The sequence below is a fragment of the Nomascus leucogenys genome, chromosome 23 (genome assembly GCF_006542625.1).
Source record: "Nomascus leucogenys isolate Asia chromosome 23, Asia_NLE_v1, whole genome shotgun sequence".
Lineage (NCBI taxonomy): Eukaryota > Metazoa > Chordata > Mammalia > Primates > Hylobatidae > Nomascus > Nomascus leucogenys.
In genome coordinates, this window is record NC_044403.1 from 34,303,607 (window position 1) to 34,319,882 (window position 16,276).

The 16,276-nt window shown below is 56.3% G+C and overlaps 1 protein-coding gene across 5 annotated transcripts; it reads left to right on the forward strand.

The window, feature by feature from the left end:
- Nucleotides 1–7,605: 7,605 nt before the first annotated feature.
- On the forward strand, nucleotides 7,606–15,071 carry NRBP2 (nuclear receptor binding protein 2). Of its 5 annotated transcripts, none has more exons than XR_004028256.1 (18): nucleotides 7,606–8,104; nucleotides 8,576–8,698; nucleotides 8,776–8,877; nucleotides 8,980–9,069; nucleotides 9,252–9,292; nucleotides 9,393–9,487; nucleotides 9,606–9,629; nucleotides 9,702–9,785; nucleotides 9,864–9,919; nucleotides 10,027–10,122; nucleotides 11,044–11,176; nucleotides 11,290–11,392; nucleotides 11,516–11,566; nucleotides 11,673–11,776; nucleotides 12,611–12,664; nucleotides 12,761–12,824; nucleotides 12,917–12,972; nucleotides 13,062–15,071. XR_004028256.1 is itself a non-coding variant. In XM_030804485.1 (18 exons), the coding sequence occupies exons 1-18, from the start codon at nucleotides 7,982–7,984 to the stop codon at nucleotides 13,128–13,130; spliced, it is 1,500 nt and encodes a 499-aa protein (XP_030660345.1). In that variant the 5' UTR covers nucleotides 7,606–7,981; the 3' UTR covers nucleotides 13,131–15,071. The 5 variants fall into 5 exon arrangements, 3 of the variants coding, with proteins under 3 accessions (XP_030660345.1, XP_030660343.1, XP_030660344.1); XM_030804485.1 differs by having other exon boundaries at nucleotides 11,641–11,776; XR_004028257.1 differs by lacking the exon at nucleotides 12,917–12,972.
- Nucleotides 15,072–16,276: the final 1,205 nt, after the last annotated feature.

Here is a 16,276-nt window from a genome sequence, read left to right on the forward strand (position 1 = left end):
ACAGAACAAACCCACAAAGACCATAAAATAGCCCTGGTCAACTGTAAACAGCAATAACTAAAGTTAAGAATTCAGGCCGGGCGCGGTGGCTCACGCTTGTAATCCCGGCACTTTGGGAGGCCGAGGCAGGCAGATCACGAGGTCAGGAGATCGAGACCACGGTGAAACCCCGTCTCTACTAAAAATACAAAAAAAAAAAATTAGCCAGGCATGGTGGCAGGCGCCTGTAGTCCCAGCTACTCGGAGAGGCTGAGGCAGGAGAATGGCGTGAACCCAGGAGGCGGAGCTTGCAGTGAGCCGAGATCGCGCCACTGCACTCCAGCCTGGGTGACAGAGTGAGACTCCGTCTCAAAAAAAAAAAAAAAAAAAGAATTCAATGGGCAGATTTAACCGGCATGTCAGACAAATCACTGAGGGAGTCGGTGAAATGGAAGACAGAGTAGAAGGAATTTTGGAGAATATAGCACATGGAGATAAAAGCTGGGAAGAGCAGGAGAGAAGCTAAGGTGCAAAGAGAACAGTAAGATGGTCCAACATACATCAAATGGAGTCCTTGAAGGTCAGAAGATAGAGAATGGGGCAGAGGAAACATGGGAAAGGATAAAGGTTTAGAATTTTCCAGATCAAAGACATTAATGTCCAAATTAGTGTCCCCAATCCCTATCTTTCTTTCTTTCTTTCTTTTTTTTTTTTTTTTTTTTTGAGATGGAGTCTTGCTCTGTCGCCCAGGCTGGGCTGGAGTGCAGCGGTGCAATCTTGGCTCAGTGCAAGCTCTGCCTGCCAGGTTCATGCCATTCTCCTTCCTCAGCCCCCGAGTAGCTGGGACTACAGGCGCCTGCCACCACGCCCAGCTAATTTTTTGTATTTTTAGTAGAGATGGGGTTTCACCGTGTTAGCCAGGATGGTCTCAATGTCCTGGCCTCGTGATCTGCCCGCCTTGGCCTCCCAAAGTGCTGGGATTACAGGCGTGAGCCACTGCGTCCGGCCCCCTATCTATAGCTTAGTGATACTGCAGACATCCAAAGGCTAAGAGAAGGTCTGAAAGGCAGCCAGAAAGAAAAGTCAGATTGCCTGTGAACACGAGGTAGACTAACAACTGATCTCCCAAAAGTAGCAACAAAGCAAGACCAGAGGAGGTTCCACAGAGAGCCAAAAAACCAGACTCTTCCCCAGCCCCATGGTCATAAGAGCCCCTCCCAACATGTCCAGACACCAACTCTGGAAAGGGAGCATGTTGTGGAAGACTGAGCCCTCTGAGAGGCGCGACCCTCAGCTTGGAGATGCTGAGCTTCACCTGACGGGGCCTGATTTAATTACTGCAAGGAACAGAATCAAACCTAGCTTTTGTCCCTCCTGGTCTATGATGAGGCTCATGTGTAGGGTCGGGTCAGTTGCAGAAGGGTCTTTCCTTCTGCTGTACAATATCACAGGTGCAGAGAGAAGAGAGGGTGAGGAATATTGGGCCGTTAAAAGGATTACCTGTCAGATAACTTTGTATTTACTTGTTGGTGCTGCTCTTCTGATAAAATGCAATTCTTCTTCTTTTTTTTTTTTTTTTTTTGAGACGGAGTCTTGCTCTGTTGCCCAGGCTGGAGTACATCAGCACAATCTCAGCTGAGTGCAACCTCCGCCTCCCAGGTTCTAGTGATTCTCCTGCTTCAGCCTCCTGAGTAGCTAGGATTACAGGCTCCTGCCACCACACTCGGCTCATTTTTGTATTTTTAGTAGAGACAGGGTTTTACCATGTTGGCCAGGCTGGTCTCGAACTCCTGACCTCAGGTGATCTGCCTGCCTCAGCCTCCCAAAGTGCTGGGATTACAGGCGTGAGCCACTGCGCCCGGCCAGCAAGTATCGTAAGTAACTACAAATGTCCAAAGGTTAAGAAGTTCAAACTTGTGCTGCTGCTGCACAACAGCCAATCAGTCGAGACAAGGGGTTGAAGCCGAGAAGGCAACTTCATTCTGGAGAGCAGCAAGCCCAGCAGATGCCAGTGAGCATCCTCAGGAACCATCTCACGCCAGTATGAGGTTCAGGCCCTTTTCAAGTTCAGGGCAGGGGAAAGAGGAGGAGGGCTTGCGATCAAGGGGTGATGGATGACAACTGGGTGCCAACGAGGCTCCGAGGAGGTCGGGAACTTCCTCTTCCTTTTCAGGTCACAATGCTCCCGTAAATCTTCAACAAAACATAGTTAGCTGTTTACATGCTTTCCCTTCAATCCTCGAATTAGTTTCAAAAACTACATGAAAACTACTGCCCTTGCATTTTATCTCAGTGCTCTACAATTATCCTAATCTATGTGCAAGAGTGGGTAAAGATCCCTTAAACAAAAAAGGAGTGAGTGATGTGAGTTGTTGTGCGGTCTCATTGTTACGCAAATAGTCCTTTAAAGCAATTTGGTGCATATGCTGAGATCCCACCAGTGAGGGCTGTTGACACGAGAAGAGCTCACCATAGGTGTCAATTATCTTCAACTTGGACTTTGCCTTATCTGTATGCTGAATAGATGCCTCTATTCCTTAGGATTGAGTTATGACTAAATATATTGCTATCCTCCTGAAATCTTTTTGGAAATAATTATTCCTAATCAGTACTTCACATACACACGCGTGTGCACATACCAGCTTCCAAACTGGTTGTTGGCTGCCACAGGCCTTCATGGCTGCTGTCTGGAAACGGCTGTTTCTGGCTGTGTGTACACTTCACAGGCTTGCTCGGAGTGAGCTGGGAAGCCAGCAAGCCACTGTCTCCACCGCCCAATCTGGGAGGCACTAGCCCAGTGCCTCTGCTGTGTTCTAGCCCTGGAAGCAAGTCACCCAGTCCAGTCCACACTCCTGGGAGGGGATTGCACATGAGGTGGGAGACTAGGAGGCAGGGTCACCAAGACAGACAGTGGGAGGGGTCCTCTGGTGCTCCTCTGACCCCCCAGAGTTGGGACCCCCTGGCTTTCTCCCACCCTAGGATTCCTGGCATCCAGGACAACAGTCCTGAGCCCTGCAAGCCAGGGGATCGTCCACCTGCCAATGGGAAAGAAATCTGCAGGAATTCAGAGAGCAGCTCACCTGCATGCCTCACAGGAGGGAGAGGCTTGGGAAGACTCTAAGGCGACAACCATGGAGCCCCAGTAGATCTGCAAGGTGGAAGAGGAGGAGGCCGTGGGCAGCAAACCTGCAGTTGGCATCACAAGGCATTGCACAGGGGGCCAGGCGCAGCGGCTCGCGCCTGCACTCCCAGCTACTCAGGAGGCTGAGGCAGGAGGATCCCTGGAGCCCAGCATTTCAAGATGAGCTTGGGCAATATAGCAAGACTGGCTCTACAAAAAGTTTTAAAAAATAGCTGGGTGCAGTGGCATGTGCCTATAGTCCCAGTTATTCAGGAGGCTGAGGTGGGAGGATCCCTTGAGCCCAGGAATTTGAGGCTGCAGTGAGCTGTGATTGCACCACTGCACTCCAGGGTAACAGAGTGAGACTCTGTCTCTAAAAAAATAAAAAATAAAAAATAAAGCCGATTCACAGATTAGGCTAAGAGGGCGGGTGGATGGCTCAATGGCCAAGAGCAGCCCCAGAGAATTTCCAATAAATTGAAATGGCCTGGCAGGATCAAGGGGTGGAGAAGCTCAGAGGCAGAGCAGAAGGGAGGGTGGGCCCCTGCCCTGGGGCACAGCCTGAGTGAGGCCAGGGAGGGCGTGCCGCATCAGCCACCGCTTCTGTGCATGGGTGGGCAGCGGTCCGACCCACTCTGTGGAGTCGTGGGAATAAATGCCAGGAAGCATCCCTGCATGCGAACACGTAGCTGTTGTCATGTTACTGTTCTTACGGTGGGGGTCGTGCCCAGAGCACGTGCTACTCCCCTGGGGCTGCTGGAGCAAGAGATGGAGGAGTGGCTTAAAACAGCCAAAACAGATTCGCTCACTGTGCTGGAGGCTGGAAGTGCAAAATCAAGGTATCGGCAGGGCTGATTGCTTCCGGAGGCTCCAAGGGAGAATCCATCCCAGGACTCTCTCCTCACCACTCATGGCCCTGGCAGTCCCATGTAGGCTCCAGCCCCACAGGGTCGGTGGGTCTCTCCCTGTGTGCGGAGACAAGAGAGTGTAGAAATAAAGACACAAGACAAAGAGATAAAAGAAAAGGCAACTGGGCCCCGGGGACCACTACCACCAAGTCACGGAGACCGGTAGTGGCCCCAAATGCCAGGCTGCACTGATATTTATTGGATACAAGACAAAGGGGCAGGATAAGGAGAGTGAGCCATCTCCAATCATAGGTAAGGCCACACGGGTCACGTGTCTACTGGACAGGGGGCCCTTCCTTGCCTGGCAGCTGACGCAGAGAGAGAGAGGAGACAAAGAGAAAGACAGCTTACGCCATTATTTCTGCTTATCAAAGACTTTTAGTACTTTCACTAATTTACTACTGCTATCTAAAAGGCAGAGCCAGGTGTACAGGATGGAACATGAAGGTGGACTAGGAGCGTGACCACTGAAGCACAGCATCACAGGGAGATGGTTAGGCCTCCGGATAACTGAGGGAAAGCCTGACTGGTGTCAGACCCTCCACAAGAGGTGGAGGAGCAGAGTCTTCTCTAAACTCCCCCGGGGAAAAGGAGACTCCCTTTCCCGGTCTGCTAAGTAGCGGGTGTTGTTTCTTGTCACCTTTTGCTACCGCTAGACCACGGTCCGCCTGGCAACGGGCGTCTTCCCAGACGCTGGCGTCACCGCTAGACCAAGGAGCCCTCTGGTGGCCCTGTCCGGGCATAACAGAAGGCTCGCACTCTTGTCTTCTGGTCACACCTCACTATGTCCCCTCAGCTCCTATCCCTGTATGGCCTGGTTTTTCCTAGGTTATGATTGTGGAGCGAGGATTATTATAATATTGGAATAAGGAGTAATTGCTACCAACTAATGATCAATGATATTCATATATAATCATATCTAAGATCTATATCTGGTATAACTATTCTTGTTTTATATTTTATTATACTGGAACAGCTCGTGTCCTCAGTCTCTTGCCTTGGTGCCCAGGTGGCTTGCCACCCACAGTCCCAGGCACGCCTTGACCTGTGGTTACATCCCTCCAATACTGGCCTCCATGTTCATGTGACTGTGTACCATATTTCTCTGCACCCCAAGTATCCTTTTTCTTTCTCTAATAAGGACATCAAACATTGGATTTAGGGCCCACCCCAGCATCTCAAGATCCTAAACTTATTTACATCTGCAAAGACCATTTTTTTTTCCAAATAAGGCTGTGCTCCTAGGTACTGGGGATCAGGATGTAGACTTTTGGGGGACGCTATGTGACCTACCACAGAACATGTGTGTCTGGTTATGGGGGTGGAGAAAGGGGAGGAAATTCATTGAGATTCTTCTGCTCAAGCGTTACCTCCTTAGGGGCTTGTCTGGACCACACCCGCCAAAACGCACCCCTGCCCACCCACAGATCCATTCAACAAGTGTTTGCTGAGGGCCTGCTGTGTGCCAGGGCCAGGTACCGTCCTCGCACCAGAGAAAGAGCAGGGACAAAAAGCAGACACTCCTGCCCTGCAGGAGCTCGAATTGCAACAGGGACACAGTGAAGAAGAGAGATGAGAAAAACCCAGATGCAAGTCAGGTGGGGTGAATGCCCCAGGAAAAGTCAAGTCAAGCAGGGGAAAGGGGGTGGGGACTGTGATGTCAGGATTCGTGGCCAGGACAGGCCTCTCAGGAAGTGACCTCAGAGGATGTTTGGGAAGGGCATTCCGGGCAAAGGTATAATCAGGGCAGAGACCCTGAGGGGAAGTGCCTGTCATGTCCGATGGCACAGGGCTGTGTACTTGGGGTAGGCTCAGCTGAAGAAGGCAGGGGACATGAGGTAGGGTAATGGGACCAATTACTGGGCCTTCATGTTTAGGCCCTCATGCCAAGTGAGAAGGGACCACTGGGGGCTCCCCAAAACCACCCTCAGTTTCAATGCTTCACTACAAGGACTCACAGAACTCAGAAAGGGTACTATTTATTACAGCAACAGATGCGTTAAAATCAGCAGTGGCAAGGACTCACAGAACAGAACCCAGGACAGACCAGCATGGGTCTGCAGGTGTCCCCACCCACTGCAGGCATGCAGACAGTGCTCAACCTCCCAGCACTGAGGTGTGACAACGAGCACAGCATGCCACCAGCCAGGGAAGCCCTCCGCACCTCAGTGTCCAGGGTTTTTATTGGGTTGGTCACACAGGCATGGCTGACCTCCCAAGTGGCTGACTTTGGCCTCCAGCCCCTGCAGAGGTCAGGCTGATACCACATGGCCCAAGGTCCCCGTGTAGACCATGTTGTTAGCACAGACCAGGGGTGTCCAATCTTTGGACTTTCCTGGCACACACTGGAAGAATTGTCCTGGGCAATACGCTTAAATAAAATACACTTAACACTAACAACAGCTGATGAGCTTTAAAAAAAATCTCAACAAGAAAGTTTATGAATTTGTGTTGGGTCATATCCAAAGCTGTCCTGGGCCGAATGCACCCTCTGGGCTGCGGGTTGGACAAGCTTAGCATAGACTCTGGTGTGGCCCAGGTAAACACAGACATTCAAATCAGGCAGAACATTCCAAGGGCTTAGAGGGTGTCTCCCAGGAGCTGGTCAGGGCCAGTTTCAGGGTGGGGGATTTGAACACCCCAAACCTTTACTGCAGAGGGCCTCAGCAGGATCACCTGGCGTTGGTGGAAACCACACACAGGGGGCCTGGTGACCAAGGCTGGTCAGGAAAGAGAGACCACAGGGGACGCAGCAGGGCCAGATGCAGCTCTGCCAAAGAAAGAGGCGTCCCAAAGGGCCAGCACACCAAGCCGCGCGGAGGGGAGGAGCGGAGTTCCCGCCGTGAGGGAGGGAGGAGACCACGGGAAGGCTGTGGGGGCTGTGGGCTGAAGGGGGTTTTAGGTGAGAATCGGGGACAGCCCCGGTGGTCGGCGTGGCTGGAGGGTGTGCTCAGAGCGGCCTCCGGAGGGAGAGGCCGTGTGAGCCGGGTGGGCTCCCCCCTCGTGGTTCCACTGTCCCAGGGGAGCCAACCGCGGAAAGGAGAGGCGCGCTTGGGGAGAAAAGAGAAAATCGCCATCCTGGAAGGTGAGAAGATGGGCTTGTGGGCGGGAGGAGGCACCGGCGGGCGGGCCAGGGAGAGATTTGTGGCCACCAAAGTCAGCCTGCTGGTGGGTCTTTCCCCCGCCCTCGGTGTCCCTTCCACCTGTCCCTTGGGAGTCGGCCGGGGAATGAGTGCGTGGCCAGGAGAGCGGGCCCCGCTTTCGAGCCCGCGGGGACTTCTGCAGCTGGAGGGTGCCGTGGGCTTGGGGGCCCCCAGATGCCCTGGGCCTTCCCCCAGATCCTAGGGGAGCAACCGCGAGAGAAGTGAGCTGCTCCGGGCTCCGGGTGTCCGCAGGGCGGGGCCTCCGAGGGGGCGGGAATTTGGGGGCGGTTCCTCTGCGCGGGGCGGGGCTTCATACGGGGCGGGGCATCGAGGAGGTGACGCGTGGCCTGGGGCGGGGCTTCGCGGAGGACCTTGGGAAAGGTCGGGGGCGGGGACTAAAACGGGGCGGGGATTCTCGGGGGTGGGGCGGGTCCTGGGGCGGGGCTTCGCGGAGGAGGCTTGAGGGCGAGGAGAGGACAGGGCCTGGGGAGGGGCTTCGCGGAGGAGGCCTGGGGGACGAGGAGGAAACAAGGCCTGGGGCGGGGCCTCCGGGGCGGGGCCTGGGCGCGGCCCGGGCTCCGCAGCTCGCGGGGAATTTCTGCTCTGGCTCCGGCAGGCACAGGCAGCTCGGGCGGTGCGCGCGGGCTCCACCCCCGGCCCCCGCCCGTCCGCCTCGCGCCCGCGCCTCCCAGTTCCCAGAGCCGGGGCTGGGACTCTAGGCAGCGGCGGCGGCTCTAGGCTGGGCTGCTGGGCGTGGGGCCAGGGCGGGACGGGAGAGGCTGCGCCGGCGGCGGATCGCGCAGAGGGCGGTGGCCTCGGCCGGCCGAACCATGGCGGCCCCGGAGCCGGCGCCTAGGCGGGCCCGGGAGCGGGAGCGGGAGGACGAGAGCGAGGACGAGAGCGACATCCTGGAGGAGAGCCCGTGTGGTCGCTGGCAAAAGCGGCGGGAGCAGGTGGGCGCGGGGGTCAGGGGCACGGGGTGACACCGCCCTACTAGAGCCGGAGGGGCCTGGAGGCTGCGCGGGGCGTGGGGGCGCTGGGAGAGCGCGGCGCCTGTAAACCTCTCCGCGGCCCCTCGCGGCCCGCGAATCAGCCACCCCTGGACCCCTTTGGCCTGGCGCCCGCCCTGGGATTCCCTGAGGGCCAGTCTCCTCCCAGGACCACCTCCTCATGCCTCTGGACTCAGCTGCCAGCTCCCTGGGGATCCCCCCCTGAAACCTGCTCCAAATCCCCTTAGCCCAGCCCTTGGATAGGAGCCCTTGGCTCCTGGGGGCAGCTACCCTCCAAGCCCCCACCTTCCCGCAGAGTGGCTCAGGGCCCGCAGCCCACGCTTGGGCCCACTGGAAAGGTGTGGACAGGGACCAAATCCTCACCCACAACCCTGACACACACCAGGGCACACATAACCCTTTATTCACCCCCAGGTAAACCAGGGGAACATGCCAGGGCTTCAGAGCACCTTCCTAGCCATGGACACGGAGGAGGGGGTAGAGGTGGTGTGGAACGAGCTCCACTTCGGAGACAGGAAAGCCTTCGCGGCGCACGAGGTGAGACTGCTGCCCCCTCTTCATCCTGCCTGGGTGACTGCCTGCTGACCACCCAGCGACCACCCTCCCTCCCCCAGGAGAAGATCCAGACCGTGTTCGAGCAGCTGGTGCTGGTGGACCACCCCAACATCGTGAAGCTGCACAAGTACTGGCTGGATACATCTGAGGCCTGCGCGAGGGTGAGCACGGGCAAGGCCCCGGGCAAGCAGAGACACAGCTAGGTGGGGCGGGCATGGGGACGAACCCGCAGTTGGTGGAAATCCTGAGCTCGCACCCTGCAGGTCATCTTCATCACAGAGTACGTGTCATCAGGCAGCCTCAAGCAATTCCTCAAAAAGACCAAGAAGAACCACAAGGCCATGAACGCCCGGGTATGGGGAGCGGGCTGGGGCAGCCACGGGGACAGGACGGGGTTGGGGCAGCCTCGGGGACTGGGATGGTGAGGGGGTGCCCGGCGGCCTCGGACAGGGGCTGGGCGAGGATGCGGGGCGGGCTCCGCAGGCCCAGCCGCCTCTCCTGCGCCCACCCGACGGAGTCGTGCGTCCGCCGCCAGGCCTGGAAGCGCTGGTGCACGCAGATCCTGTCTGCGCTCAGGTGAGGGCCTGGGCTGGCCTGGGCGCGGCGCCGCCGAGCCCCCATCTCTCCAGAGCCTCCTGACCGGCTCCTCCTACTCTCCCCTCCCCAACGTCTGCAGCTTCTTGCACGCCTGCAGCCCCCCGATCATCCACGGGAACCTGACCAGCGACACTATCTTCATTCAGCACAACGGCCTCATCAAGATCGGCTCCGGTGCTGGCGGGGCAGGGCTGGGTGGGGGGACGGGGCAGGGGAAGGTGCCTGGAGCCAAGGGCAGAGGAGTTCTGATGCCCCAGCAGCTAACTCTGCTCTTTCTCCCGCCCCTTGGCAGTGTGGCACCGAATATTCTCCAATGGTAAGTGCGGACTCTGAGGGGATGGGGTCCTGGAGAGGTCCCGGCCCGCTCAGCCTCTGCACCTTTCCACAGCGCTTCCGGATGATCTCCGAAGCCCCATCCGCGCTGAGCGAGAGGAACTTCGGAACCTGCACTTCTTCCCCCCAGAGTATGGCGGTGAGTGGCGCTGGGTCCGGGTGCCCCGTGCCTGTCCTGCGCTTCTCTCCTACCCGTCCTGTGCTCTCTCCTGTTCAGAGGTGGCCGATGGAACCGCTGTGGACATCTTCTCCTTTGGGATGTGTGCGCTGGAGGTACTGCCCCCACCCTCCACCTTGTGCTCTGCCCTCTTCCTAGCTGTGCCCTGCCTGGCTCACCTGTGTGGTCCCTTCCCCATGCCTGACCTGGCTCTGTGCCCCAGATGGCTGTACTGGAAATCCAGGCCAACGGGGACACCCGGGTCACAGAGGAGGCCATTGCTCGAGCCAGGCACTCGCTGAGTGACCCCAACATGCGGGTAAGCAGCTTGTCCTGCCCCTCCCCAGCTGGCTTACCGTGCTTAACTAGGGCTAGCAAGGTGCTCCAGGCAGACCTGGGAGAACATCACAGTTTGTGCAGTTGAGGGGTATACCAGCTGGCTGCACCCCTCCCAAAGAGGACCTCAATGGGAGCACATACTGGTTCCAGGCGTGAAGACCCTAAGGGGTCAGCACATTCTAAGGACAAGAAGGCAAGAGAGACCCTCCCTCTGTGGCTGCCATCACCCTGCCCGTTTTATAAAGAAACTGAGGCTCAGAGGAGATGAGTCCTTTGCCCAAGGCTTTGGAGTAAGTGGTGGAGCCAACATCTGCACCTGGGTCTGCTTCACTCCAAGTCCTTGACTTTAAGCTTCTAGGAGGTGATGAGGGTCCAGCTTGTGGGGGGACATGGTGGGTGCCAAGCAGGCAAAAAGAGGTATGGGATGGGAGCTGCATCCACAGCCCCCTCTGCTCGGAGTCTAGACTTAACTCCATGGCCTCAGGAGATGGGGGTGCCTAGATGGGGCTGGTGGGGAGCTGGAGCCGGGCTGGGCATGGATGTGGACAGAGTGGGGACCCATCCAGGTAGTCTCCAGTGTTGGGCCTGCGCTGAGCCAATCAAAAGGCCACGGGTAGGAGGCTTGCAGGTGTGACTTTAGGATCATGGCTTCTCCCCACGATTTTTTGGGGGTCGAGGGAAGCAGAGCATGGTGCTCCAATCCCAGAACCCAGCTGTCCTCAAGCTCAGAGGACCAGGTCCTGGCCTGGCTGCTGTTGGGACTCCTCCCTAAGGGCATCCCTGCATGTCCTGTGTGTCCCTGAGGAGGGACATGGGGAACTCAGGGGCCACCTCTCCTCAAACTGTGGGGCCAGAGCAGAGAGCCCCTGCACACCACCAGCCTCTCCTCCCCATGCCCCAGGAGTTCATCCTTTGCTGCCTGGCCCGGGACCCTGCCCGCCGGCCCTCTGCCCACAGCCTCCTCTTCCACCGCGTGCTCTTCGAGGTGCACTCGCTGAAGCTCCTGGCAGCCCACTGCTTCATTCAGCACCAGTGTGAGCAGCAGGCCGGCCCAGGGGGTGGCCGGGGAGGCTGAGGTTGGGACATGGAAGGGGCCCTGCAGGACCCACGGCCTGAGCACACCGCCTTGATGCTCCTGTGGCCACAGACCTCATGCCTGAGAATGTGGTGGAGGAGAAGACCAAGGCCATGGACCTGCACGCGGTCTTGGCAGAACTTCCCCGGCCCCGCAGGCCCCCGCTGCAGTGGCGGTGAGCAGTCAGCACCCAGAAGCCTCCCCTCCCCGCGCCTCCCCTCCCCGCGCCTCCCCTCCCGGCGCCTCCCCTCTCCGCGCCCCTGGCCAGCCCCTCATGTGCCTCCCACCTCCATGCCAGGTACTCGGAAGTCTCCTTCATGGAGCTGGACAAATTCCTGGAGGATGTCAGGTGAGAACTGATGTAAGGTTGGGGGCCAGGCAGTTGTCAGGCCTGAACCCCCAGCCACCCTGGTGTGTCCCCAGGAATGGGATCTACCCACTGATGAACTTTGCAGCCACTCGGCCCCTGGGGCTGCCCCGTGTGCTGGCCCCACCCCCGGAGGAGGTCCAAAAGGCCAAGACCCCGACGCCAGAGCCCTTTGACTCTGAGACCAGAAAGGTGAGTCCCCTCTCCTGCTGCTCAGTGCCATCCCTCAGACCTTCTAGCAGCCAGATAAGAGGTGCCCCTCCTTCTCTCAGGGCCTGCATCCCCACAGCCCAGCTCTCCTCCTGGCTGCCAGAGACCAGATCCAGGCTGACCCCCTTGTGGGGGTCATGGGGGTTATAGGACAGGCTGGACACTCTCCTTTTCCGGGAGGCTCCCTGTCCCCTCAGATCCTTCCCCTGCATCCTGCTGCCTGCCCTGAACCTACTTCAAGCATCCTTCCTCCAGAACTCGCCCGGGCTCTTCCACTCTGCCAGCAATCTTCCCCCCACCCCCACCCCTCCCATCCCCCACCTCATGCTGATTCCTGGACATCTATGTCCTGGTGTCTCCCCAGACTTTTCCTGCAGCGCTCCCTCCTGGTCAGGGCCTCTCTCGGTGCAGTGCAGCCAGAATTGTCCTAACAGGCAAACGGCCTGCTCCTGGCTGCTGGCAGAGATCTTGGGAGTCCTCAGCTGACGCCCCGGCTCTGGGAGGCCTGGTCCCACAGGCACCGTGCACTTCGGTGCGGTCCTGTCCCGCCCAACCTCCCTTTCCCCATGCCCACAGTTCCCTCTTTGTTCAAGTTGTTCTCTCCAGGGTGAAAGCTCCTATTCAGCCTTCAGTACCCAGCCCCTAATGTCGACTCTTCTCGAGGCTTTCCTTAGCTCGCCAAGCCACTAGCAGTGAGATGGGCTTCTCTTAGGGATTCCCCCCTTTCCAATCTTTGCTGTCCTTTCCTGGCCCCTTTGGGCCGCGGCATGTGGTCTTGCTGCTGGGTTTGTGAGTCCCAGCCTTCCCCCGCTGCAGGTCATCCAGATGCAGTGCAACCTGGAGAGAAGCGAGGACAAGGCGCGCTGGCATGTGAGTGGGGCCTGGGAGGGTGGCGCTGCCATGGGGAAGGCGGGAGCGTGGTGGACCCCCGAACCCTCAGCTGACCACGCCCCACCGCCTCCCCAGCTCACTCTGCTTCTGGTGCTGGAGGACCGGCTGCACCGGCAGCTGACCTACGACCTGCTCCCAAGTAGGCTGGGCAGGGGACCTGGGCGGCGGGCGGTGACCCCAGGCGGCGGGTGGCGCAGTGGCCTCATGCCTCGCCTTACGCCGCTGCCGCAGCGGACAGCGCCCAGGACCTCGCCTCGGAGCTCGTGCACTACGGCTTCCTCCACGAGGTGCGCTGGGCGGTGTGGTGCGGCCTGGCGGAGGGGGCGCGCGGGGCAGGCCGCGCCCCTCCGTCCCCCATGCCTCGCTCCTTCCGCAGGACGATCGGATGAAGCTGGCTGCCTTCCTGGAGAGCACTTTCCTCAAGTACCGTGGGACCCAGGCCTGACCCGGAGCCCCAGCCCCAGGGGACCATGCCGGGGTGCTGCCTGGGCAGGCCATGTTGGGGAGACCCCAGCACCGCGGGGCTGCCCTCCTCCATGTGCCTGGGAGCACAAAGGCCCCGGTAGTGAAGGAACCCCCGCCTCCTGAGAGTGGGGCTGACCCTGCCTCAGGCGCCGAGGGGTTGGGGGGTGGGTGCGGGGAAGCCGTTAGGCCTCCCAGGTCCTTAGGATCAGGGTTGCCCCGAGAACCCCTTCCCATATCCTCCATTCTCCGCCCTGCGTTCCTACCCAGGCTGCCTGGCCAGGGCCACTGCCTCCTCAGCATGCAGGAGGCTGCCCTGTAGGGAACCCCAGCTCTGGGGCTTGGGGGTGAGGGTCAGCCCTGGACAGACCTCTGCCCAGGGAACTGCTCCATGGGGTCTGGGAGAGCAGCCATCCCTGGCTGGCACCATAGACCCACACAAGGAGCCTGCACAACAAGCCAGTGGTGACACACCTGCAGGTGTCAGGCATGGCACTGGGCACGACAGGGACCTGGCAGGAGAAACAGACCACAGAGAGGTCTGGAGTTGAGGCTGTCATCAGCAAAGCCCCTGGTCCCACACAGCTCTGCCCTAGAGCCACCTCTTTGACCCTTTACCCACCCTAAGACCAGAACCTGTAGCCCCTCGGCAGATCTCCTCTGGCCACTGCAGCCTCTCCAGTGGGCTTTTTCTGTCATGCATTCCCTGGCCTGGAGGGGTCAGGGACCCCACATCCTCTCTGCTCCTCAGACTCACACCCCCTCCATATTACCTCCCGCACCTCCTCCCTGGGGCAGCTGCTCCCTGGGCCTCTGAGGATGTCAGCTCCTGGCTCCCTGCCTCTCTCCCACTCCACTCCTGGCTCAGTCTTAGAGATTTCTGTGCCCTCATGGATTCTACCCCTGCCTTCCTGGCCTCTTGATTCTTGGCTTGCCTCTCCTCCAATTCCAAACTTAGTGAAATGGCCTTAAGCATTTTAAACTATATGTATAAATTTAGCACATTCATGCCTTTTTAAAAGCATTTCAAATGTCAACCAGGAAGGCACACCACTGTATTAGTTTTATACTGCCGCTGTAAAATTTGCCACAAACTTAGTTGTTTAACACAAATTTATTGCAATTCTATAGGCTGGAAGTCTGACTACGGGTCTCACTGGACTAGAATCAAGGCTGGCAGGCTGCCTTCCTTCCTGGAGGTTCTAGGGGAGACTCTGTCTCCTGCTCCTTCAGGCTGCTGGCAGAATCCACATCCTTTTGGTGGCAGGGCCAAGGTCCCCACTTTCTTGCTGACTGTAAACTAAGGCCACTTCCAGCTTGTAAAGGCTGCCTACATTCCTTGGCTCCTGGCCCCCTCCTCCATCTTCAAAGCTAGCAGGTTCAGTCTGTGTCACGAACGATTTATCTGGTTCTCTGCAGACAGGAAAGGTTGTCCCTAAGGACTCATGAGATTAGGTTGGGCCCAGCCAGATAACACACGATAATCTCCCTCCTCAAGGTTTTTAGTATTAAACACATCTGCAGGACACATTTTGCCATGTAAACTAACATTCACTGGTTCCAGGGATTAAGGAATGAACCTCTTTTGTTGGGGAAGGGTGGCATTCTGCTGACCACAGCACTCCAACCAAAAGCCAAAAACCAAAGCAAGACTTACTAACACATATCAAATAAATTAAATGTACAAAATAGTGAATCTCAGTTATCTTAAATATTCCAATACTATTTACAAAATTATTCAAATTCTCACGCCTTCCAACTCAAAATTAGCAATCTGAAGTAATTTCCATATCCTAGATGGAAACCCTCATGCTAAACTGTCTGATTATGCATGGTCCTAAATGGTTTCAGTGGCAAATACATAACATTGTACTACTGATTAAACTGAACTTAAAAGCATCAATACTACCATTGCTGCACTTAATCATGTCTGTGTTGAATTTTTCCTTTTAAGTTTTATCTTTTCAGAATTATATGTGTATTTTTTTAAAGTAGAATGGTTTTTTTTTTTTTTGAGGCCAATAATAATAAATGCAGGCTCCTACTCTGATCCTCTCCAAATTCAACTCTCTTAATTTTCTTCAGGCATTTGAAATCCATGTTTTTCAAAATCATGAGCATGCTTTTAGTCCTATTAGTTTTTCTACATTAGATGTCCCCAGCCAGCATCCTCTGGGAGGGCGGTCACCTGCCCCAATCTCCTGGCAGCATCATTCCAGTGTTATGGGCATCACAGCTGCATGGGTGTTTTTACAGCTTCATTACCACACATCTCAGGAGAGAACAGGGTGTTCTAGGATGGCATTTCTTGCACAACTTTTTGTTTTCCCTGGAGTTAATAATTGCCTATTTTTTGTTTGCCTAGTTTTCTATATATGTTTGTCATTGATTCATCTTTAGACTTTCCTGAAGAAGCATGAGCATCCTGTCACAGCTTAGGACGCATCACATAACTGACTGCTCAGTGTCTTCTTTTCCTGGAGCCCCCAGCATGCAAGCCCCCTGCCCAGGCTGCTTGTTCTTGGACTTACAGCCCAGCTGACAGCATGGGTTAACTCCTCACCAGTGTCCTGGAATGATTTCCTCTTCCATCATTTGCCCTGTTTGAGAAGGACCATCCTCCAAGTTTCCTGAGAGGGCGCATAGCAAGTTGCGGAGTCTTTACCTGTTTGTCTTTATGCTAACCTCACAAATGCTTGACAGTGTGACTAGTTACAAAAAGCTTGGCTTGGTTGAAAATCATTTATTCCCAGGATTTCGAGGGTATTGTGTCATTTTCTTCTAGTTCCAAGAACTCTTGTGCCTTTCTGAATTCTGACTCTTTACCTATGATCTCTTCTTTTTCTTTGCCCCATTACTTTGGCAATTCTCAATGATGTGTCTTGATATACAACTTCCCTTTCACCGATTGTTCAGAAAACATGACTGTTTGGTTCTAGGAAATTTTCTTGATTTATCTCTTTGTTGATTTCTCTCATTTCCTTATTTTCTGGACAATTTATTTAGATGTTAGACTTCTGTTTTTTGAGTTTTTGTTTTTTGTTTTTTTGAGACAGGGTCTGGCTCTGTCACCCAGGCTGGAGTGCAGTGGTGTGATCACAGGGCACTGCAACCTCCACCTTCTGGGCT